The following is a 24129-nucleotide window of genomic DNA, read 5'->3' as shown; positions in this document are numbered from 1 at the left end:
CCCACACACTTCTGGTCTTTTAAAGAAAGCAAACTATGGATAATTTGCATAGGATTAGAAAACATACCATGAAAGGGATACTTCGCCTTTCTAATTCTTCTCCCAATGTTGACTGCCAATTGTGAAATTTCATGAGCAAAAAGACCCAAACACTATAAACCTGTTAGATAAAACTTACAGTACTTTATTTGCCTATCAGTATTTGTAATCTGCCCCAATCCTGAAAGAAACCAGGCACTACATCTTAAAAAAATAAATAAATCTGGAAACAGAAATAAATAAGGGGGAAACACAGATATGCAATCCAATGCAAAACCTTAGACAATCACTTTCAATCAATCAATCAATCAGCTGGGATCAAAGGTATATATACATATTGGAATGAAGTATATGTAACTGATTTTTGAGACGTCAGCAAAGCAGAAGCTTCACATACCTCTTGAAAGAAAGAATTCCAGAGGAAAGGGAGCTAGCACTGAGAAGGACTATTATTCTGTATAATTCCAGATATGAATTTTCCTCATATTTTAGAATAGTAGCCATTCTGGTTTATTGCATTAAAAAATCAACTCTGTGAAATTTTAATTCCTTACTGTAGCATGCAAATCAGTTTTCTTTTCATATGTATAACAAGTGTCTTTGTTTTTACAATGTCATAAGCTTCTGTCCTCACTTCATGTCAGCAATTATCCTATGAAGAAGCTGAATCAAGTTGTCAATAGTATCAAACATTTTGTGAAAGTAAGAACAAACAACTGGGTTCTTAAGTAAGTGTCCTTGGCTTCCCTCTTGTCAAGCTTAACTCCTGGTGGCTGTGTAGACATGTCCATGTAATTTTCTTTACAACTATACAAAAATGGTTTGCCATTGCATTCTCCTAATTTTGTCACCTACACCAGTGTTTCCCAACCTTGGCAACTTGAAGGTATTTGGACTTCAACTCCTAGCATTTGCTGGCCGGGGAATTCTGGGAGTTGAAGTCCAAATATCTTCAAGTTGCCAAGCTTGGGAAACACTGACCTACACTACAACCAAAGGACTTTCCACTGGACTTTCATTCAAATACTAATCTAATCACACCATGTTTTGATCAGCTCAATTCAATGCTAGAAAGAGGAATGTCTCAACTGTAACCGGTAATTAAACTGAGATTAAGATTTGTGTGAACACCATGCTAGTCAAGTATATGTATTAATTGTCAAACCAATCTACAAGATACAATTTACACATCTTTGCAACCCTATTTAACACACCTCATAAATTAAATTAGTTTCATTTTATACTTACTAGGAGGGTCTCCCTTTTCTGGGAAATATTTATTTATTTATTTATTATTTATTTATTATTTGGATTTGTATCCCGCCCCTCTCCGAAGACTCGGGGCGGCTCACAAAAAGTGCAACAAATCAAAAATAATCCAATTAATTAAAATATTTAAAGATTTTAAAAAAACCATATACTGTACTAACAGACACAAATATTCTAGAAGTGCCTTCGATTTTAAGAAAGGTTATTACTGGAGCTTTTCCCAATTCTACATTATATGATTATCAGAAAATTTGAGATGTTTCAGCCTTTTATAACAAATCTCCTCCTCTAACCTAAAGCCCTCCAGGTATGTATTAAATTGCAATGCCAACCTGGCATTCTGGAGAGTAAACTAATCATTATGATGAAGACTGTTTTGATCACTGTGTCACAGAATTTAAAAACACAAGGTAATGAAGTACGGTAATCTAGAAATCCAGATTTCACAAATGTATATTTACAAAAGTGTACACATTTAATTATACCTTTACAGTTTTGTGAGCTGGGGTCCAACATTTCTGGAGAATACTAGTTTAAAAGAGGTTTGGGGAGACCTTAACATCCTCAAATCACTTTTACAATTTTGCTACTATAGTGAATAAAACATTATGTACCTGCTCAAAATATACATTTCTTTTGCATTTATCCAAGGGAGTTGATTAAAATGTGAAATGAAACAAAAACAAAACAAAAATATTTCAGGAAAAGCAAATGTACCCTATCTCCAAAATGGTGCCGAGAAAATGGCATGAATGTGGTTACCAAGAGTTAATCTCAATCAGAGGATGTCTTTACATATACATATACATATACATATACATATACATATACATATACATATACATATACATATACATATACATATACATATACATATACATATACATATACATATACATAGCTTTTCTGTCGAATCACCTGGTTCACTATTTTCCTTCGAAAATAGATCTTTCAATATAGATCTATTTCAATCACTTGAAATAGATCTATACTAGTCTCCCTTCCTTTTCATTATCAGCAAAAATAGAATAGAATAGAATTTTATTGGCCAAGTGTGACTGGACACACAAGGAATTTGTCTTGGTGCATATGCTCTCAGCATACATAAAATAAAATATACATTTGTCAAGAATCATGTGGTACAACACTTAATGATTGTCATAGGGGTCAAATAAGCAATGAAGAAGCAATATTAATAAAAATCTTAGGATATAAGCAACAAGTTACAGTCATACAGTCAACATGGGAGGAAATGGGTGAGAGGAATGATGAGAAAAACTAGTAGAATAGAAGTGCAGATTTAGTAGAAAGTCTGACAGTGTTGAGGGAATTATTTGTTTAGTGGAGTGATGGCGTTCGGAAAAAAACTGTTCTTGTGTCTAGTTGTCTTGGTGTGCAGTGCTCTGTAGCGACATTTTGAGGGTAGGAGTTGAAACAATTTGTGTCCAGGATGTGAGGGGTCAGTAAATATTTTACCCGCCCTCTTTTTGACTCGTGCAGTATACAGGTCCTCAATGGAAGGCAGATTGGCAGCAATATGTTACACATATAAAATATAGTTTGTTGGGTGTAAAAAATTTAACTGCCTTGGATATGGCAGAGATGCAAAAAGGAAGCAGTATGCTCCCTCCCGTATTTGAGTATATGACAGAAAAAAAATATAACTCTTCCCTGGAAGAAACTGAGAGGAGAACCTGTGGTCTAGAGGCTAAAGCTACTGCCTTACAGGCAGACTCCCCAGGTTCAAATCCTGATAAGGGTATGGCTAGTTGACGAGAGCAAAATAGGTTGAAATAGATCTATAGTAGTCTTCCTTCCTTCCTTTCATTATCAGTGTGTGTGTGTGTGTGTGTGTGTGTGTGTATTTATGTCTTGGCATATTCCGGTTTCTTCTCATATAAGTTTCAGAGATTCCTGATTTACACGGGAAGAAACCCGAATATGCCAAGACCTACATACCTGTAACATACCTGTACCCGTGAAAATCTATGAAAATAAATATAAATATGTATGTATGTATTTATGTATGTATGTGTTTATATATTGTATGGCTTGCAATCCAGCAATTAAAACAGTGTATCCTGGCAGATAACAGCTGGGTTAAAATCAGATCTGAATCCCTGCCCAAACATTTTAGATCTGAGGATGCTCCAGAGCAAGTCAGTTGCAATATACTAATGGCTTACTAAATTAATTAAGCCCTGAGGTTCTCACAATATATTAAGCAATGGATCATCTCGCTCTAGCTTAGCCCAATAACCCGGAGCAGGTGTTGAGGACAGGGTTTTCACCAGGTTCCAAGCTCTTTGGAGGAAATGTAGGTTAAAAGGTTAAGCCTCGAACTCCAGAATGCAAAGCCTCTTCACAAGCCTTATCATTTGGAGAAGCCAGATAGGGGAGTCCCGTCCGCCTGCTTTCAGTACACGAGTTAATAGTTTAATCGTTTACAAGATTTGTACGCCGCCCAACTCCGGTTGTAACGGTCTCGGCCAGTTACAGCAGCAACGACACCCGATGCCCTGGGAGGCACTTTGAAGACCCAGAAGCTATGCGGAGTCTCGCCGCTTCAGCAGATCGCGAAGCGGCGGCGGCGGCTCCTTCAGATGCCCCCTCAGCCTTGGATTAAGTTGTGAGGTGCGACGGGGCTCTGCCTGCATTCTCGGCTCGAGCCCCGCGCTGTCAATCAAAAAGACGCCGGTGGCCGAGATTGGGATCAGTACACCAGTCAGCCTGCCTGCCTGCCATCCGCAGCCCCTTCCCAGAGCCGTGGGGAAGGGGGGCAGACTTTTCTTCGAAAGTTTACTTGAGAGAACCGGGCAGATTTAAGGCAGCCTCCGGCCACGCTGCCACACCCTTGGTCCCCTTGGCCTCCACCCCGCCCTTCTCAGCGCTTACCTCGCGGAGCAGGTCGTCCACCTGAGGCTGAAGCGCGGCCAGCAAAGGTTCGGCGGCCAGCTGCTGCTCCCCCCCGGGGCTCCAGGCGCGGCTGGCCAGCTCTTCTTCCAGGGCCACCAGCCGCCCTTGCAGCTTGGAGGTCTTGGCGCTGAGGAGAAAACAGGCGCCCACCGAGAGGAGCGAGAAGAGCAGCGAGAGGATAACGGGGCCCCTGCCGACGGGCCCGGCGCAGCGGCCGCCGCTTTGGGGCTCCTTCTCTCGAGGCCCGCTCATGTCGCGCGCGCGCGAGGTAGGAGCCAGGCGAGCGCCTCAGGTCCTCCTCCCCCGGGGAGCGGCGGCGGCGGCGGTTCCTGCGGTCCCCTGGCTGAGGAAGCGCACGCTCGGCGGCGGCGGTCGCGGCGGCAGCTCTTGGCACCCGTTGGCCGAGCGAGCGGGGCAGGAAGTTTGGGAAGCGTGGCCTCTTCCCTAGCATGGCCCTCCAGCTGCGCGGGGCGGGGGCAGGGAGGAGGGTAGGTGGGTGCCTGCCTGCCTCTCTCTCGCCTTCTCTCCCCCCCCCACCTCAGCCCTCTGGCACTGGGGAGGCGGGGGCGGCGTCCACCACTCGAGGCTCCCCTTCCCTGAGGGGATTCCCAAACGGAGAGCCTCCTTCCGCGCCTTCGCGCTCTCCTCCCAGCCCGCCGAGACCCCCCCCGCTCAGAAATTGAGAGGGGGGACCCAAGGCTGCGAATGGGACCCCCTTCTCTTCCTTTCTGCTGCTGGCCGGCCGGCCGCCGTGGAAGGATTCTTCTCTGCTGATGGGGCTGAGGTGGGGGTCTCCTCAGCCGTCCCGTCGGTTTCTCTCCAGGCGGGGGAGGGGGTCAGCGACGGATGAGTAGAGCCGTGTCAAAGTTTTAACAGAAGACCCGGAAAGATTGGAGAGGAGGGGGGGGGGCGTGTAAATGTGGCTATCCCTCGGTGCTATTCCCATTCTCGGAGGCATTGGGATACATGCATGGAGTCACTAGGGAATTGGGCAGCATACAAATGGATTTGAATTAAATAAAGAAACAAACAAGTAAATAAAATAGTAAATAGTAAATAATAAATAAATAAATATGCCATTGAAGGTAGGTGAGGTTCACTTCTGAGTTGCTTTGTAGGGGATGGAAGGGATAATTAGTCCAACAATGAACTTCCCATCCAAAAAGTATCCCAGGGTACAACTTCATAGGGGTTCAACCTTAAACCCCTATGGAGTTGTACCTTCAGATACTTTTTACTTCTATATTATAGGGTCTAGGGTTTTTAATTTCCCAATGGCTCCATTCCACCCCAAGGAAAAGTATCAGATGTAATTTATAAACCATAACAAATATATCTAGCTCAGGTTAGGATGAGAGTGGAGGTTCATTCTCCAGGCTTTGTGGGTTGGCTTCTGAAAGTTTTATTACCAGACTAAGTAACATCTTTAGTGGAATTTAGGGAATGTCAGTGTTGATGTTCTGCTTATAGGGGCTTCAAGTGGTCATTAGGTCCTGTGATGGGAGGGTCAAGACCCTCACCTGAAATGACCTTCCCCTCAGAAGAGGTACTGACCACTCAAAGCCATTATAAGCAGAAGAACACCAACACTGATATTCCCTAAATTTTGCCGAAGATGTTACCTCAAAAACTAACCCACAGACTCGGAGAATGAACCTCTATTCTCATATAACTTATACATTAAAGGGACCATGGATGGAATTGTCCAGCATTCTGTTACACAGTGGCCAGCTTGATTGAATTGGGAAACTCTTTAAATCTAGACTGGAAGCTGAGAGCCCTCTTCCATTGTTACTGCCTAAGGCTGCCTATAATTCAGGATATAGTAGATAATTAGTATTCATAGCCATTGATATCCTGATCCTCCGATCTTCCACAATGCTAGTTGCAAATTCTAGTACTGTATAACTGAGTCTCATTTAAAATATTTATCAACCCCAAATCTCTCTGCATTCAATTTCAGTGGAGGACTTTGAAGTCTAATGTAATGACAGAAAACTTCCCTGCCTGATTTGATGCACTCTGTATTTGTTTCCTTTTGTTCTAAGAGTTTTGATTGCCTTTCTTTGCAGAAGAGTTTGTCTAGCCCTTAATAATTTTGATTGTCATATGTTGCACCTTTCCTGGCTCTAAATAATCCCTTTCAAAGTGTAATGATCAGTGCTCTGAGTACTAAAATCCCTAAAGTTTCCAATAATTGAATTTCCCTTTGTTGTGGCAGCTGTACATAGTTACATTTTCATCAAGCTGCCCACCATGACAAAAGATCTCTTTTCTGGTATTATTACTAAGCATTCATTAATGTACTGGCGAGATTTTATGTCAACATATATCACTTAACAGTTCTTCACACTGAATTCAATTCTATCTATCTATCTATCTATCTATCTATCTATCTATCTATCTATCTATCTGTTATCTATCTTTTTTAAACATATAACGTAGATGATTGTTTATATTCGTAAGATGGGTACTGATAAGAAGGAAAAATTGGACAGAGACGGTAGGTCCGCTGGTGCGCTTATGCACACCCCTTAGACCATACGTCTCCCTTAACAGATGCATTAAAGGTGGTTTATAAACTTTGGAGGCTGAGAGATTTTTGCAGTCATTTTTGAGGTTACTACACTGAATAGCCTGACTTCATCAGCCAACACAGCTACAACTACTCATCCCTAATTTTAATGTTCAGTTGCTAAATCATGTCTCCTTGTGACCCCATGGACCACAGCACACCATTGGCCCATGTCCTCCAGTATCTCCCTGAGTCTGCCCAAATCCTTCTCCTTTGCTTCAATGACATTATTTAACTTTCTTTGGCCTTCTATCTTTCCCAGCATCAAGGTCTTTTCCAATGAGTCCTCTCTTCTCATTTGGTGGTCAGAGTATTTGAGCTTCAACTCCAGTATCTGTCCTTCCGAAGAACAGTCAGGTTTGATTTCCATTAAGATTGACTGATTTGATCTCCTGTCTCAAATTTACAGACTACTAATTAGAAGATTTCAGTTGCAAAACAGACATTTTAGTTCACACATCTATTGTCTAGACTAGAGCTTAGTCACTAAACTTAGAATCCCAACATTGCTCTTTTTAGTTCTGACTTTACAGCAGGGCTCCCCAAACTTGGCAACTTTAAGACTTGAGGACTTCAACTCCCAGAATTCTCCAGCCAGCTTTGCTGGCTGAGGAATTCTAGGAGTTAAAGTCTACAAGTCCTAAAGTTGCCAAAACTGGAGACCTCTGCTTTAGAGGATGTGTTAGTTCCAACCAGTTTTCATCTCTTCAGGTTTTTCACAAATACTCTCCTCTCTTCTTCATCAGACATTTTGCTGGAAAACTATAGCTGGCTGGAGAATTCTGGGAGTTGAAGTCCCCAAGTTTTAAAGTTGCCAAGTTTGAAGACCTCTGCTTTACAGGATTAAAGTCCATGGCATCTTACATATTCTGAACAATAAATTAATATGATTTCCATCATTTTACATTATTTACATATAAGAGATGTAAATTGGAGGCAAGTGATGTTATATTTTTTTGGATTCAACAGATTTTTGGCTTTAACAGACACCCCCCTCCCAAATCCTCCATAAAATCAATCACACATGCAAATAAACAATAGCAGTTACAACAACACTCTCTGGAGAATTCCAATTTACACATCTTATCAGTGTGAAAATTGGCCGTTTATTCACATCTTGGTTCCAGTTCTTCACCAGTTGTCAATTAATGATTGCTCCTTCCTCTTACAGTTAAATTTGCTCAGGTATTTTTTTATTTCTTTTCAAAAACAAAATACTGTTGGGTCATTATTGTCAACATGTTTGTCAACAATAAGTGTATAAAAAATAACTATAAAAACTATTCTGGTTTCTTTTAATCAGGTCTCATTCTTTCTTGTACTGTATTTGCTTATTTGATTTTTAATAACACTTTCAATAATTTTCTGTAGAACCAATAACAAAACTAATTGACCTAATACCTTTATTGCCCACTTAAGCCCTATGAGTGATGCTGGCTTTTTTCCAGTTCTCTAGAAGTTCTGTGTTCTTGAAAAAAGATAAACAATTTCATATTAAAGTTATTCATAAACTTGTGTGTGGATATTGTTTGGACTTCAGATTCTGTTTATTTTTAGTGTGTCAATTTGGCTCATAATTTCATCTAACATGACCTTTTTGTCCTGCCTACACAATCCTATACATATTTACTCAAGCATAAGCCCTGCTGATCTTGGTAGGACTTATTCTAGTATAAAATTGCATTAGGTTTCAATCTTAAACATTCTTTTACTTGAAGGTAATATAAACTGAACTCAGTTGCATGAGGGTTCTAGGAACCCATTTTAATTCTATGAAATCTAATTTTATTTGCTTTCACTTTCAAAATGCTTTTGATAAAATCACCAAATATGCTTAAGCAAACTTAGCAGATATGGAATAAGAGAGGTTCTCTTTTGATTAGAATTGGCTAAATAAAGAAAGCATGAATAAACAGATCTTGCAATGAATATATTTAAATAATGGAAATGTAAACAACGAAGGGATGCTTTGGAACCAGTGCTTTTTATCATTTAAAACACACATGCACACACATTTTAAATGATAAAAAAACACTAATTCCAAATGATAATTTCATTATGGACTCTAAAAAGATATTTGCAACTGGGACATGACTTTAAAAAGCAAATGTAGTTAGTTCTGAAGCATAAAATGCCCAAATTTACATATAAAATAATGACATCAGGCATAATTGTGACCAATCAGAAAAGAAATTTAATTGGCTGTCCTGCAAAGGTATTTTTTTAATATATTGGGCTGTACAAGAAAACCTAGAATAACAAATATTGCAGTTCTATGCGTTTTACTCAGAAATGCAACAATCAATTTTATGAAATGTTATAGTTGTGGGATAATCGCTGCAGCCTAAATGTATGAGACAACTGATTTTTTAAAATAAACTGTTATATGATTGACCAGCAAAGCCCTATAATCCCCGGCTGCATCCTTTTATTTGAAATACTTGTCCCCAAGTTAATATATTTGGCTTTTGGCTGGAGACAATACTGACAGTCCCTGAGTACCCACAGAGTGCTATCTCCTGTTGTGTTACTGTTGTAAATTTGCAGTAATCTGAAGTCAGAGCCAAACTGCAGGGACAATGGAGACCTAGTTTCTAGGTTACCCTTATACTCTGTATGCAAATTAAACACTACAGAAATCTCTGCCTTGAGTTGTGAATTTTCCAGATATTTTCAAAGTAAGAAATGTACTTTATTTTTCTACATGAAAAACAAGTATGGCAAATCAAAAGAGATATTCCATACAGCAACTTCATAAGGATTAGGTTTTGGCAGAATATAAACATGTGAGAAGAACAAGTAGTTTGAATCAGTATAGATAATAATATGGCTTTTTGTCACTCAATACAATTCATTCAAAAACACTCAGTTGTCTTTAGTGGAGGTTATCCTTCAACAGATGAAAAGAGGAGTCTATCTCAGTTTTAAAATGTGTGCATTATGCAGCCCCTAAGCCAGAAACACTATGATAAACAGCTGGAGAGCTTTAATAACAATAATATATACGTTGTATTTCTGAGAGACAGAAAATTTTTAAGGCAGGAAAAGAGAAATGGCTATTGATACACTATTCTACTTATCAACCTGCCTGGTCTATTTTGAATAAAATAAACCACCTAGGCAATTTCTGTGCACTTCACAATTTAATCTTACTGCAGCAAGCAAGATATGGAAACAAGAATAGAGCCATTTTAGATGCATTTTCTCCTGAAATTCAAGTTTTTTAAAGTGATTCTTATTAAAGTTCCAGTTGGAGAGTTTTGATTTAATCCAGGAGCAAATAATGCAATTCCACAGTACTATCTGACTATAGCTAATCTCATTGATGCCCTGTTGCATCTGCTTTGTTGATACACATTTTAATTTTAAAAATGGAAATGCTGAAAAGCCCCAGCTGCAAGGACATAGTATTTTTAGAGAAATCATTGAGACCTAGAGGTAACTGGTGAATGTTTTGTCAGAAGAACTCCATCTAGTTTGGGAGAAAAAGACAAAGCTAAACTGGTTGGGAGGAAGATTCCAGGAAGATAGAGCATTTTCACCCATTTATTTTAGCGTGTTTTGTGACTGTTGAGATAAAATTTGGGAGAATGTCCACAGCATACTTTCAAAAATTCAAAAAATGGTTAATTACTCCAGAAATTTGCCCATCATTTTCTAATTTATCTTTTCTATTACTATTATTTTTAATATCTGTAAATGCCATGATACATTCTTATGCATTCTTTCCATCTGCCTTCTATGTATCTACTCTTAATGAGTTAAATTACTGGGTGGGGAGGGGGGAATCTTCCCTTTTACTTATTAAAATAACAAGATTCTAATTCTAACCTGGCTATAGGCTTCATATAACCAATTCAAACTGCAATTAAGCACCCATCAATTTAATATGCAGGCATCAAAATGTATTTTTCTTTTGTTGTTTCAGAAATTATAAATTAATGTAATTACTTTTAGCTTATAATGCCCCCTACTGGAACTTGCTTACTTTGTTAATTTGAGACATTAAAACAATCTTGGTCTATTCCATATAATTTAATAGTCCCATTGGTGAGACTTAACATCATAATACTGTATATTTACAATACACTTACACTGATATCATACCCTGCTGAATTGTCATTATTCATTTTTACAGCAAAAAATTATTTCTATTTTCTGTAGAAACTAATATTCTTAATTTTATGTCCTCTTAGAGATAAAATTCAGTGCTAAACATTGTTAGCTTGGTTTTGGTATGTGTTATATAAACCTAGGTAACTGATTTATTCAAAAAAGCAGTGAATCAAAACTTAACAAGTTGGAATCCCACTTTAGATCCAGAAATAAAATCCATTGGCTATACTGTAACACAGTTTGTGCTGTAGGACTGTAAGCCTCTTTTTAATCTAGCTATTCCTCTTTGTTTATTTCTTAAATTTGTTTATCTGGGTTGATGCAGTTTTGAGAATTTAAAACTCTTGTTATTGTGGTTGTTCCTAATAAAGGTATTGGCTGGCTATGGGTCTTCAAATACAATAAAAACGTTCACAAAGGAAATTATACATTAGTAGTAGAACATCATTGCTATTTATTCTGGATGGGCTGTATTTATCCTGGATGGGATATCTTAGATTGCTAAGAGTGTTTTTCTCTTTCTTTTTTAAAAAAAACCCTGCTCTTGAGAATTGAGGTATTCTCTTGAACTCATTTGGATGGCTGAGGAATGTTGCAAGCAGGAAAGAAGGGAAAGCAGATTATAGCAATATACTGTACATGATTGTTTCAATCTTCTGCATACCAGGTCTGTAAAAATGATATATTTTAAATAGTAATTAACTTTTTTCTATACCTGCCAGTGCCTTGTTTATTATTCAGTGACTTTGCCACTAAATTTCAAATATTTCTCTCTCATTTTTCAATGTTTTGTGAGGAGTAGGCAAAGTTTTTGTGATTTGGGAGCTGTTGTATCTTGCTTTCTTGTCATTCAGTGAAATGATAACATAGATTTCCAGAGTAGATATAGAAGTTCCATTTCTGTATACTCAAGCAACATCTTCACACTAGGAGATATTGTGCCACTCCTACTTATCTGCACTAGTTTACTGCTACAGCAGATGGGCAATTGACCAGCTGATAAATAATGGATCTGACAAATATTCTTTTTAAAAAAATTCTAATTTTCTATATAACAAAAGACTTTTCAACTATTATTTATTTGTCACAGGTAAAAAATAGTAGGTATAGGTATAAACATGAACTAAGAAAATAAGTACAGATAAATGGAGACAGTGAGACAGGGATGGTGGACATGCACTTATGCACACCTTCTTTATGGACCTCTTAGGAATAGGGTGAGATCCACAGTAGACAGTTTTGAGGTTGAAGCTGTGAGGGTTTGAGGATGTAACAATAGAGTTGGGTAGAGCATTGCAAGCATTCCAGTTAGCACTTGCACTACAAGAAAACAAATGACTTTTTACAAATATATATTTTCCTAATATTTCAGCCAGGTTAAGATCTAGTGTACTTTTCAATAACCCAATAATTTTAAAATAAACCAGTCAGAGTATAATTAACAGCAAATCCATTTGCCCTTCATTTTTAGTCCATTACTCCTATACATTCAGTGACCATGGATTATGGGACTTGCAATCCAAAACATTTGCAAAATCAAGTTATTAGTGTTAAGATTTCTTCCTATCCAGTCCTAACAACCTCCATATACTAGGTCAGAACTTCCACTGCATCTACCCAGGACAGAGATTTTAACCTCACCTTGTGCCAATGGATGAAGATGCTAAGATTGGATATTTCTAACTTAAATATGATATGATATTGTAACAATCACTAACCTTGTAGCCAGTTATTGAACTCAAAGCACGGTTAGTAATCATGTTATGGAAATTAAAAAGCAGCATTTCATTAAAATATGTAAAAATGTAAATTATTTACCAATATCCTAACAAGTCATAGCAATCACAGAATGATAATCATTGCTTTTTGTCCACGAAGAGCCATTTAAATAGGCATTTTTAATGAAAAATAAATGTTAATATAAAAGTGACTACTGTATTTTTCACACTGTAAGATGCACCGGACCATAAGATGCATATTAGCTAAAGCACATTAGCTTTAGGGGAGGATATCGGGGGGGGGGGGGGGGATCTGCCTCTGCCTCCCAGCATTCATTTGGCTAGCATCCTTGCAGCAAACAGCCTGGTCAGCATGTTATTGCAGCCCTAGCATGTGGCTTGATGGGTTCCATTCCATTGCACTCACCACCGGTCAACTGAGCTGAGCTGCTGCCGCCACCAGGAAACAATGGAGCCTTCACTGCCAATTGGTGGTTGGGTTGGCCTCCCAGAATACAGACGATCAGCTGTTCTAGGCAGCAGGGATTGCTACTGCTGCTTATTGCCACTGCTGCCATTTGGCAGCGACAATTGGTGGCAATGATCCCCGCAGCCTAGAACAGCTGGTAAGTGATATCCTGGGAGGCCAATCCAACCACCACTGCTCATAAGTGAAGGCTCCAGCATTCCCTGATGATGGCGAAGGGCGGCAGCAGTGACAGGCAGCGGCAAATGCCGTCACCACATCAGCTCCCTCCCACCACCACAATATCTGCTCTATAAGACACACAGATATTTCAACCGACTTTGAAGGGGGAGGCGAGTCTTTGGAGGGGCGGCATACAAATCTAATAAATTAATTAATTATAGCATGAAAAATACAGTAAATAGTTCTTTGTGGCAGTATTTCCTGTGCCTTACTTGAACCAGTAACTTCCCTATTTTCAAAGCTGTTTGCCTGTTCATCCCCTATTAGCAAATTGTGATGAGTGGTACTTTATTATACACACACGTCCAACACACTTCAGTCCTTTTAATAGCATAGAAGTTCCACAACTTCCTCTGTTCTGGTCTTTTCATCTTAATGTCTCAGAAATACTAATTGCCAGTTCTTAACTGTTAATAAACTTACTTTAAAACAGCAACACTAACATTGAATTTTGGAACAAAATAAATGCTTGACTGCCATAAAATTACATTATGAACAGCAGTCAGTATCTTATGAACTGGAAACTCTTCACTCCTTAGTTCCCTCTTCAGATGTCTCATAATTTGCTACAGAATGTCAGGAGCACTATAAGAAAATTTACAGAAAGGGAGAATTGTGACTTTTCCTGTCTATTAGTAAAATCATTTCCATGAAAGCGAGCAATTGGATTTTTCACCATCAAAGAATTCTAGATGTCCAAATGTAAATGCAAATGTACTGTATTCATGTGAAATAAAATCCATCAAAAAATACAGTACACAGAATAATTAAAACTACACTTCTGAACTGGCAAAGAAATATGAAAAATTGGAGCCGATTCATGTAAATTAGGTATTTAAAGTAAGGGAATGAGGGATAGTGTTAATGCTTTTATTAATCACACATCTCCAAAAATTTATAGAAAGTGAATTGCTAAAGAGCTTTCATTTCTTCTGAAATCTGAACTTTTTTGTGCCATTCTGCTTGAAGTTTTCCAGAGGAAGGAGGGAAAAAAGATGAATTGGAGATAAAATATGGGCTGTTGGCCAAAGCATGTAGTTATACGAATGCTCATGAAATTGCTGTAAATGCTGTAATGACTTATGAACATTAGAAGTGGAAGCAGACAACATAATTAACTTGGAATTTCTGGCACCATACAGTATCTGACATTGATAATAACTGAATAGAGTTATTTACAATTAATCTGACTCAGCATTTGTTTTGTTACATTTTTGGATGACCTTGGTTCAGTCTCTTTTTATAATTAGTTCACAATATTTGTATGAGAATAAAATGGGAAGTACCCCAATTTAATTATTTGGATCAAGAACAGTATCAAAATACAGTAAATGCTTTTTCTATGGTTATAATAAAACCATTCAAAAAGTAACATAGCTATGTTAAAAAGGCTTTCACAAAAATTCAAATGGTTTTACAGACCTTAATATTATGTTTTTGCTTAAGTTTCTTTGAAAACAAGAGAAAAAGGGATTTCCATGAACATCTTCAAATATAATTTTGGGCTTTCTTGAGGCCTGGTTTCTCTCATGTACCTTCTCCCTATTATAGATTGCCTATAACAGTGATTGAGACTGAGTGCCCAAACCGCATTGCCTATAACAGTGATTGAGACTTGCCGATAACAGTGATTGAGACTGAATGCCCAAACCGCAACCCCAAACCCACGTATTTATCTCTGATTGCCAATAGGGCAATTTACTATATTTTTCAGAATATAAGACACACTAAGATTGTGAAGAGGTAAAAAAAACAGTTTGTCCTTCCTGCCCCCCCCCCTCCCCGCTGGCCATAGGGTTGCCATCATGGCTATAGGGTTTCCTGCCTGAGCAGGGGTTTTTGAACTAGAATGGGGGTCTCCAACCTTGGCAACTTTAAGACTGAGTGCCACCCTTAGTACTGTCTGTGCTTGGTTGTCCCAAAAGTGTGCGGCTCAGGTCTGCTGGCTAAAGTGCCTTCAGAAGTTTCTTCTGAGTCAGGTGGGACCAGCCTTCCAGCTGCCCTGCTGCCTTCTTTCCTCGGCGTAGAGCCAGCCACACCTGCCTTTCTGCTGGGCTCTCCCCCACTTCCTTCCCATCCTCTGAAATGGTCTGGTCCCGGCCTCCAGCTGCCCCGCTGCCTTCTTTTCTCATCAGGAAAGCTAGCCACACCCACCTCTCTGCCGGGCTCTCCCCGCTTCCTTCCCATCCTCAGAAACAGATCAGGTGGGGCGGGGGTGCACCTATCTCTCCAACTCCTGTAGCTGCTTGTCCAGTGTCGGGGGTCTTTTTTTGGTATGTGTGGCCGCCAGCCCAGTCAGCAGCTTCCAGGGTCCGGCAGCTGTTCCTCCCTTTTCTCATCAGTGCACATGCACGCCAGAAGCCCAGATGTTTCATGGCCGCCTGGCGTGCCTGGTGACATGGCTCCACGCCACCTATGATATGGGTGCCAAGGGTTTGCCATCATGGGCCTATAACATCAACTTTATTCTTTCACCATTAGCAGGAACCTATAGCGTTCGGAGACTGCAGGTAGTGTAGAATGCAGCTGCGTGAGCAGTCATGGGCCTTCCTAGATATGCCCACGTTTCTGCAGCACTCTGCGAGCTATGCTGGCTGCCGATTAGTCTCTGAATACAATTCAAAGTGTTGGCTATGACCTATAAAGCCCTTCATGGCACAGATTACTTATGGGACCGTCTCCTGCCTCATGTATCCCAATGACCAGTCAGGTCCCATAGAGTCGGCCTTCTCCAGGTCCCGTCAGCCAGACAATGTTGTCTGGGGGGGCCTAGGGGAACAGCCTTCTCTGTAGCAGCCCCGGCCTCCAGAGATCTGCACTGCCCCCACTCTCTCCACCTTCTGTAAGGTTTTAAAAATCCACCTCTATCGACAAGCTTGGGGCCACTGAGTTTCCAATATCTAGCCCCAATGATTGAGTAGTGCATGATGGGATGAATGGGATTGATTAATTTTAAGTATTAGGATTTTAAAATTGTATTTTAATCTAGACTTTTAACATGTTTTTGCATTAATTTCTGCCAATCCCCTTTTCAGGGTCCCTGGAGGTAGTAAGCCACTGCACTATGTCAAAGTCATGTGTCAGGGAAAGGTGGACAGTGACTAAAAATGGAAGAATACCTTTTGAGAATAGCTTTGAGGTTCGTGAGTGAAAAAACCAAGGACTGCAATGAGAATCAATCCATCAACATGGAACAAAAAAATTACATACTTTGGCATGCAAACATGTTTGGCAAGTTTCAGGTTAGCAGTGGAAGGGTAAGCGTATAGGCAGGTAGATGGACTAGATGACAAAGGCCTAAAATGAGTTGTAGATTATAACTGAAGGTAGGCAGAAATACATAATAGATAATGTTGGTCACAATGAACCGTTGCTAAGTGTCGAGACCAACCTAATAGCATTCTAACAATTAATGTTTTTTCTGTATCAGAGGACTTCACTCATGGGCATAAGCTAATCTAAACTATATTATAACTGCTAAATTATATTTTACTTCCAAGTATTAATTGTACATTGGAAAGTTACATCTCATGGTTAAGGTTTATCTATACTCTCTTCTGTATCCCCACTATATCCCCACTACAATCTACCCAACAAAAATATTTTTAAAAATGTTAACCCAAACATAATTAAGATATCTGAAATACAGGTAATACTCAAGTTATGAATACAATGAAACTTGCCAATTAAATTTGTAATCTGAAGCTTCATTGGAGTGAATCATGTAAACATGAAAACTCCCTGCTTTTGCCCACATATTCTCCTTGGAGGGAGGAGTCGACAGTCAGGATGGGTTGTACTCGCTTGTAAGAGGCGTGTCCGAGTCATAGAAGTATAAAAAGGCTGGAACCGCCCACAGACCCAGTTTTTCTGACTCGCTTCTAACAGAGACACGTGGCAGCACAACCTATTTTGTATGTGACTCCTTATAAATGATCTCATTAGGTTAGTAATTCTAATTTATTCAGTTTAAATTGGTCCTGAGGAAGCAGTAGGGTGCGGTGACCTCTTGGTACAGCTCTATCTGCTGGGTGGTAGGGCCCCAGGCCTTCCACACCCCCCTGGCTCCTTTTTTTGTCTCCTTCTGCCGTTAGGGCTGCCTTGGAGCCACTCGCAGGCAAGCCATAAGCCTGGTGAGGGCTTCTGACTGGTTACAGTCTGGCTCTCTTTGCCAACGTTTTTCCCCCTAGTTAGAACGGGCGAGACCTCAGAGTGACCACTTTCCCCTGTAGCTGGTTACAGCTTCAGTGGTGATTCTTTTTATCTTGATTCCCTACCAGAGAGCTGGTTTCTGACTCCGTGTCAGATTTTCCAGGAAGCTTGGGAGAGAGTAAAAAAAGAAAAAAAAAAAGGGGCCGATAGCTTGTGACGCAGCAGAAATTGTCTGTTTACTTAATTCTCTGGCCTCAGCTAGGAGGCGTTAATTGCTTCTCCTAGTATTTCAGGGAAGTTTTTTCAAGCCCCTGTTGATTCCTTCTCAGGGGGTTTTGTTCGTTTTTTTGTTTTTTTTTGGATAGTAAACCCTCTTAGAGAGGTTTTTTTTCTCCCCCCCTAATTATCGGCCGGCTGGAATTCATACAGTTCCAAGCTACTCCAGTTCCAAGCAACTCCAGCTCTTTTGGCGCCATCTGCTGGCTTAATTCTATAACGGTCTCAGTACCTTCCCATATTCTGGAGAATTTATTCAGACCAGGCTGTAAAGAAGGAGATAGGGACTAGGTTATTTTCTATATATTTAGATCTCCCTTGCAAGGGACATTTTCAACAATTTTTATTTAGTCACCTTTGTTTTATTTGTCCCATCACAGACCCCTGCAAGGGGACTTTGTCTTACTAACTTTTCCTCTACCTTTTATTCCCTTCTCCCTTTTTCTAGCTGTCTTGCCATGTCAGACCTAGCTAAAGCAGGAGGGAAAAGAACCAAAAAATCTGTCAGACCCCTACAAATGGATTCTGATCTCATGTCCCCTATTCCAGACATCAGGGACCCTACCCCTCAACCTTCGAAAGCAGAGAGGCGTAGAGATCTTACCCTACAACGCCTCCATGAGAGAGCAGCTAGGGCTCTTTCCCCTACTCCCAGAATTCCTAATCAGGCTCCAGCTACTATTACCCCTTCTGGGTCTGCTGGAACTCTGGCTGCCAGCGTTTGGGGCCCAGCTGGTTTGCCAAATCAAAATTTGATCCCAGACACTTCTAGACCCCCAGTTCCTCTTTCTCCTACGATTCTCATTGCACCTCCAGTTCAACCTGGCCCTTCCTCAGAGGTCTCTCAACAGATACCTCAAGTGACGCCTCCCCCAGAAGTCCACCCTTCCTCTTCATCAACCTTTGATGCAGCAGCTATCCAGAGGTGGATTGATTCAGCAATTCAACGCAGCATTGAACTTAAGCTTAGCACCTTAACCACTACCATTCCTTCTAGACCAGTACCTGCGCCACCAGTGGCCCCTCTTTCCCTTGCTGCCTCTATCCTCAGACCTACCCAAGATTCTTGGTCTGACTCCTCGGCTGAGGAGTCGGATTCTTCTGACAAGGAACCTCCAGAGGGGGGTCATGCCGGTCTGTCTGAGGATGAAGAAGCTTCTCCAGCATTGCCTATATCAGCAGCCTTATTCCCAGCAGAGTTATTTTCTACCATTTTGTTGAAGGCTCGTTCAACTGCGGGGCTCACAGCTCCGCCCACTCAAGCCCAACCTTCTGCTTCCCAAGTGGAGACCCTTTGGAATCCTTACACGGAGGAGCAAGACATAATACCGGCCCCGCCACTCTTCGTAGAGACTATTACTAAACAATGCCTAAATCCGGCAGCAGGTCCAGCTCCTTCTAATCTAGAGAAGAGATTTTTTAATGTAGCTCCGGAGCTCGCCTCTTTCCTAGAGCCCCCCGCTATAGACTTCTCAGTTCTTGCCCTGCATTCTTCAGAGAACCTGCCGGGAAAGGAGGAGGATCTTCTAAAGGGAGAAGACCGTAAAATTGATCAGCTCCTGCAGAAGAGTCATCAATCCGCTGCTTGGGCAATTAAAGGAGCTACAACCTCTTCCTTTTTCGCCAGGTCCATGCTCATCTATATCAGACAGTTGCAGGAACAGATTCCGGCTTCTGACATCTCAGCCCAACAAAGCCTGAACAAGATGTTTGCCACCTGTCAACTACTTGCGGATACTACTCTTTATACATCACGGTTTGCAGCCAAAACCATGGCCTCCTCAATAGCGGCCAGGAGGATGACTTGGCTGAAGAAGTGGCAAGTGGATATTAAACACAAGTGGCGTTTTGCTACAGCAGAATACAAGGGTAAGAACCTTTTCGGTGATGTCCTGGAGCCCTTCCTCATCGATTCTAAGGACAAAAAGAAGATCCTACCCTCAAGCCAGAGGAAATCTTCTCAACGTCCATCTCCTTACTATCGTCGACCTTTTCGTCAGACTGATCAATCCTTCTCCTACTACAGAAGCTCAGCTCAACAGAGCTACAAACCTCACAATTTCCAGGACAAGAACTCTAGAGGCAGAGGAACCAAACGGCCCTTTCGCGGATCTGCAGGAAGCCGTCAGGGCCGAAGAGGTAGGTGGTGATATCCTCCACCCCGATCCCTTTTCAGTTCCCATCGGTGGTCGCCTTGCTAAGTTTGCCTCCCATTGGTCTGCTATTTCCTCAGATTCCTGGGTTCTCAATACAGTGGCAAGGGGTTTACATTTGGAGTTTCTTTCCCCTCCCCCCTCTTTCTTCATTGCCTGTTCTATTCCCAAAGATCCCTCTAAGAGGGCCCTAATGGACCAGGCCATACAGCACCTGTTAGACATTCGGGCCATTCAGCCCGTTCCCCCTGAATTTCAGGGCCAAGGTTTTTATTCTATTCTCTTCCTTGTCCCCAAATCCTCGGGGGGCTGGAGACCTATTCTGGATTTGAAACGCCTTAACCTGTATATAAAATATCACAAGTTTAAGATGCACTCTCTTAAAACTATCCTAGCCTGCATCAGAAGGGGAGACTTCATGGCATCTCTGGACCTAACTGAAGCCTACTTACATATCCTCATAGCTAAGGAACATCGTAGGTTCCTTCGTTTCTCCTATGCCGGAAGGCATTTTCAGTACCGGGCCCTTCCTTTTGGTCTATCCTCAGCCCCCCGGGTTTTCACCAAGATTTTATCAGTTTTAGCTGCCCATCTTAGATCTATACCCATTCGTCTTCAATTCTATTTGGATGATGTCCTGGTATTAGCGAAGTCCTTTAGCCTTGCTCAGGACCACTTGAAGACCACTGTCGAGGTCCTTACAGCTCACGGTTTTTCTATTAATATTCAGAAAAGCCATCTCACCCCGGCTACCTCTATCCTCCACTTGGGTACAGTTATCAACTCCTCAGTGGGTCTAGTAAGTCTCTCCCCTGAACGGATAAGTAGCATTAGGGGGTTGGCGTCCCTAATCCAGGGCGACCCTTTCCCCACCCTCTCCTCCCTTTCTTCCTTGTTAGGGAAGATGGTTTCCTGTTTTTCCATTGTTCCCTGGGCTAGACTTCACTCTCGAGATCTCCAGTGGTTTTTACTTCCCTTCCAAAAACTTGGTCAGGCCCACTTGGCAAGACGAACCCTTCTTCCTCCACAGGTCCAAAGATCCCTGACGTGGTGGAAGTCCGAAGCCATCGAGGACGGTACCCTGTTCCGATCCTCCCCCACCGTAACCATCACCACGGACGCCAGTCTGTCGGGATGGGGAGCTCATTGCGGCCAGCAGCAGGCTCAGGGCCTTTGGGACGCAAGCCAGTCTTCCTGCCCCATCAACTGGCTGGAGTTACACACAGTTTTCCTGGCCCTCAAGAGCTTCAGCCACCTGATTGCCGGACAGGACGTCCTCATCAGGACCGACAATATGGCCACCAAGGCACATATCAACCGTCAAGGGGGCACCAGGTCCAGGACTCTGATGCTAGAGGCCAAGAAGATCGGCCTCTGGGCAGAGAGACACTTGTCCTCTCTCCGATCGGAACACATATCGGGGACAGACAACATACAGGCGGATGCCCTCAGCCGGGCAACAGTAAAGCAAACGGAGTGGAAATTAGATCCGAGAGTTTTTCAGCAAATCTCAATGAGGTTCGGCAAACCATTAATAGATCTGTTTGCTTCCCCTCTCAACACCCAACTTCCCCGCTTCTTCTCCCGCTTCCCGTCCCGGGGGGCGGAGAACTACGATGCCCTCCACTGTCCCTGGCCCAGGGGACTACTGTACGCTTTTCCTCCATTACCTATCCTTCCCCAAGTCATCCACAAGATATTGGAGGAGCAAGCGGAGGTAATATTGATAGCTCCCTTATGGCCCAGGCAACCCTGGTTTGCGGACTTAAAAATGTTGTCGGTGGTGGAGCCATGGCAAATACCAGTGAACCCTCAACTGCTCTCCCAGGGGTCCCTCCTACACCCGGACCCAGGCAGGTGCCGCTTGACCGCCTGGCTTTTGAGCGGAGCGTCCTGAGGAGTCAGGATTTTGACAACGATGTCATTGATTATATTCATAAGGCTCGCAAACCTTCCACGGAGCGTATTTACTCCTCAACCTGGAAAACCTTTAGCTCCTGGTGTGAGTCCCAAGGATTGTCTCCAATTCGCATTCCCCTCTCAAAGGTCCTTAAATTTCTAAAACATGGCCTAGATAAGGGTCTCTCTCCGAATACCATTAAGCGGCAAACTGCAGCTCTTTCCTCCATCATCGCTTGTGACACCTGGATATCCCTTGCTCATGTTCCTTTGGTGTCCAGATTCCTCAGGGGCGTTTCCAACTCGCACCCCCCTGTGGTCCACCGTTTCCCCACTTGGGACCTCCCAAAGGTGTTGTATTCGTTAACAGAGCCTCCTTATGAGCCTCTACAAGAGGCTTCTCTACGATATCTCTCCTTCAAGGTATCTTTCCTAATTGCCATCACAACGGCCAGACGGATATCCGAATTAGCAGCATTATCTGTCAGAGAGGACCTATGCCTTTTTCACCAAGACAAAGTAGTCCTCCGCCTTGACCCGTCCTTTCTCCCCAAAATCAATTCAATTTTCCACCGGAGTCAGGACATTATTCTACCAACCTTCTGCTCCCGACCTTCTCACCCTTCGGAACGCAGATGGCACACGCTTGACGTGAGGAGAGCTCTTCGTGTTTACTTGAAAAGAACACGGCCCATCAGGCAATCTGAGGCCCTGTTTATTTTTTTCTCCCCTCAAAAGATCGGCCTCAAAGCTTCTTCGTCCACCATTGGTCGATGGATCCGTGGGGCCATTGCCAAAGCCTATGACGTAGAGGGCGTCCAGAGGCCTCTAGGTATAACCGCACACTCCACTAGGAGTGCGGCTTCCTCGGCGGCCTGGGCCACTCAATGCCCCCTGGAGGACTTATGCAAGGCGGCTACCTGGACCTCTCTCACTCCTTTTATCCGCCACTATAAGATCGATAAATTTGCCTCAGCACAGGCGGCCTTTGGGCGGAGGGTCCTACAACAAGTAGTGGAAGTTGCCCATCCCTCGGGACAATAACTTTGACATGTCCCATCCTGACTGTCGACTCCTCCCTCCAAGGAGAATGAGCGTTGACTCACCTGATACGCTCTTTCTCTTGGTAGAGGAGTCGACAGTCAGTTCCCTCCCCTTATCTACCTTTTTCTTCTCTCCTTGTTTTTTCCCTTCTTCAATGTAGAGCTGAAGAAGTTTCCTGTATATGGTTCAGGGTTTTTTTCTTGAATTAGTTGAATCTAGGAGTCTGAGTTGTGCTGCCACTCCGAGTCATTGTTTTCAGTTACGTCATCAAAACTGGGTCTGTGGGCGGTTCCAGCCTTTTTATACTTCTATGACTCGGACACGCCTCTTACAAGCGAGTACAACCCATCCTGACTGTCGACTCCTCTACCAAGAGAAAGAGCGTATCAGGTGAGTCAACGCTCATTTTCTAATCAAATGCATGGGTGGATGTGGATATGTCAGGGTGCAGAAGACCATTGCGGTGGTGGTGCTAGTAATGGAACAGGCCTCCCAAGGATTCTCCCAACTGACATACCTTATACCTTCCCACCATCCTGCTACACTGGGTCTCACTTGCGAAGATCTAACAAGCTGCCTTCTCACTGCCAAAGTTTGTGACTCTCCCAGGCCCCATTTTTGGCAGCAAGGGCTTTTTGCAAAGACAATCGGAACCTAGAAGAACACAATCTCCCTCTAGTTTTTGACAAACCTTTCCCAAAACCTTTGCCAGCAAGAACAGAGTCTTGGAGGGCCAGTGCATCTCTTCGGGGCTCTGTTTCTGGCGACAAAGGCTTTTTGCAAAGACAATTGGAGCCTAGAGGGGAGATTGCAAACTGAGCAGGGCGTTCTCGTCCCCCTCTCCCTCTACTCTTACTGTCTGCTTTTGGAGCACCAAGAGTAGGCAAAGAAACCAGAGGGCAGAGAGGCAAGGTGAGTCTCTACAGGTCCAGTGCCTGCGGAAACCCAGTTACGGGTGTAGAGGCTGGGAATAGGCAGGGTAAATGTTGCTGTGCCTCTGCGGTTGTTCGTAAGAGTGAATGACTGCTGTGATGCTGCAACATTTGTAACTTTGTCATAAGTACTTAGAAGAGGGTGGGTGCTATGTCGTAACTTTGAATGGTCAATAAGTGAACTGTCCTAATTTAAGGATTACCTGTAGTACATTTTGCAATGTAGAGGTAATCTAAGAATCATATAAAATATTGTAATATTTTAAAAATGTAAGTCTCAATGTGAAAATTTGGAGAAGCAGGATAATTTTTAATTATCTTGTTAAAACTG

General features: G+C 42.1%; 2 protein-coding genes across 2 annotated transcripts in view; one reads left to right on the top strand and one right to left on the bottom strand.

Moving 5' to 3' along the window:
* COL23A1 (collagen type XXIII alpha 1 chain) overlaps window positions 1–4760 on the bottom strand; it is a 376723-nt gene extending 371963 nt beyond the window's left edge. The window contains exon 1 of the mRNA XM_070739187.1: window positions 4204–4760. Coding sequence (XP_070595288.1) covers window positions 4204–4476 — 273 coding nt within the window. The 5' untranslated portion in view covers window positions 4477–4760. The remainder of the gene's footprint in view (window positions 1–4203) is intronic.
* A 12371-nt stretch (window positions 4761–17131) lies between these two features.
* LOC139159423 (uncharacterized) lies at window positions 17132–22866 on the top strand. Its single transcript, XM_070736738.1, has 3 exons — window positions 17132–17148; window positions 18219–19909; window positions 20954–22866. Exons 1-3 carry the CDS (start codon window positions 17132–17134, stop codon window positions 22864–22866), a joined length of 3621 nt encoding a protein of 1206 aa, XP_070592839.1.
* The last annotated feature ends 1263 nt before the right edge of the window (window positions 22867–24129 follow it).

The sequence above is a fragment of the Erythrolamprus reginae genome, chromosome 2 (assembly GCF_031021105.1).
Source record: "Erythrolamprus reginae isolate rEryReg1 chromosome 2, rEryReg1.hap1, whole genome shotgun sequence".
Lineage (NCBI taxonomy): Eukaryota > Metazoa > Chordata > Lepidosauria > Squamata > Dipsadidae > Erythrolamprus > Erythrolamprus reginae.
This window is presented reverse-complemented; position numbering and strand designations above follow the sequence as displayed.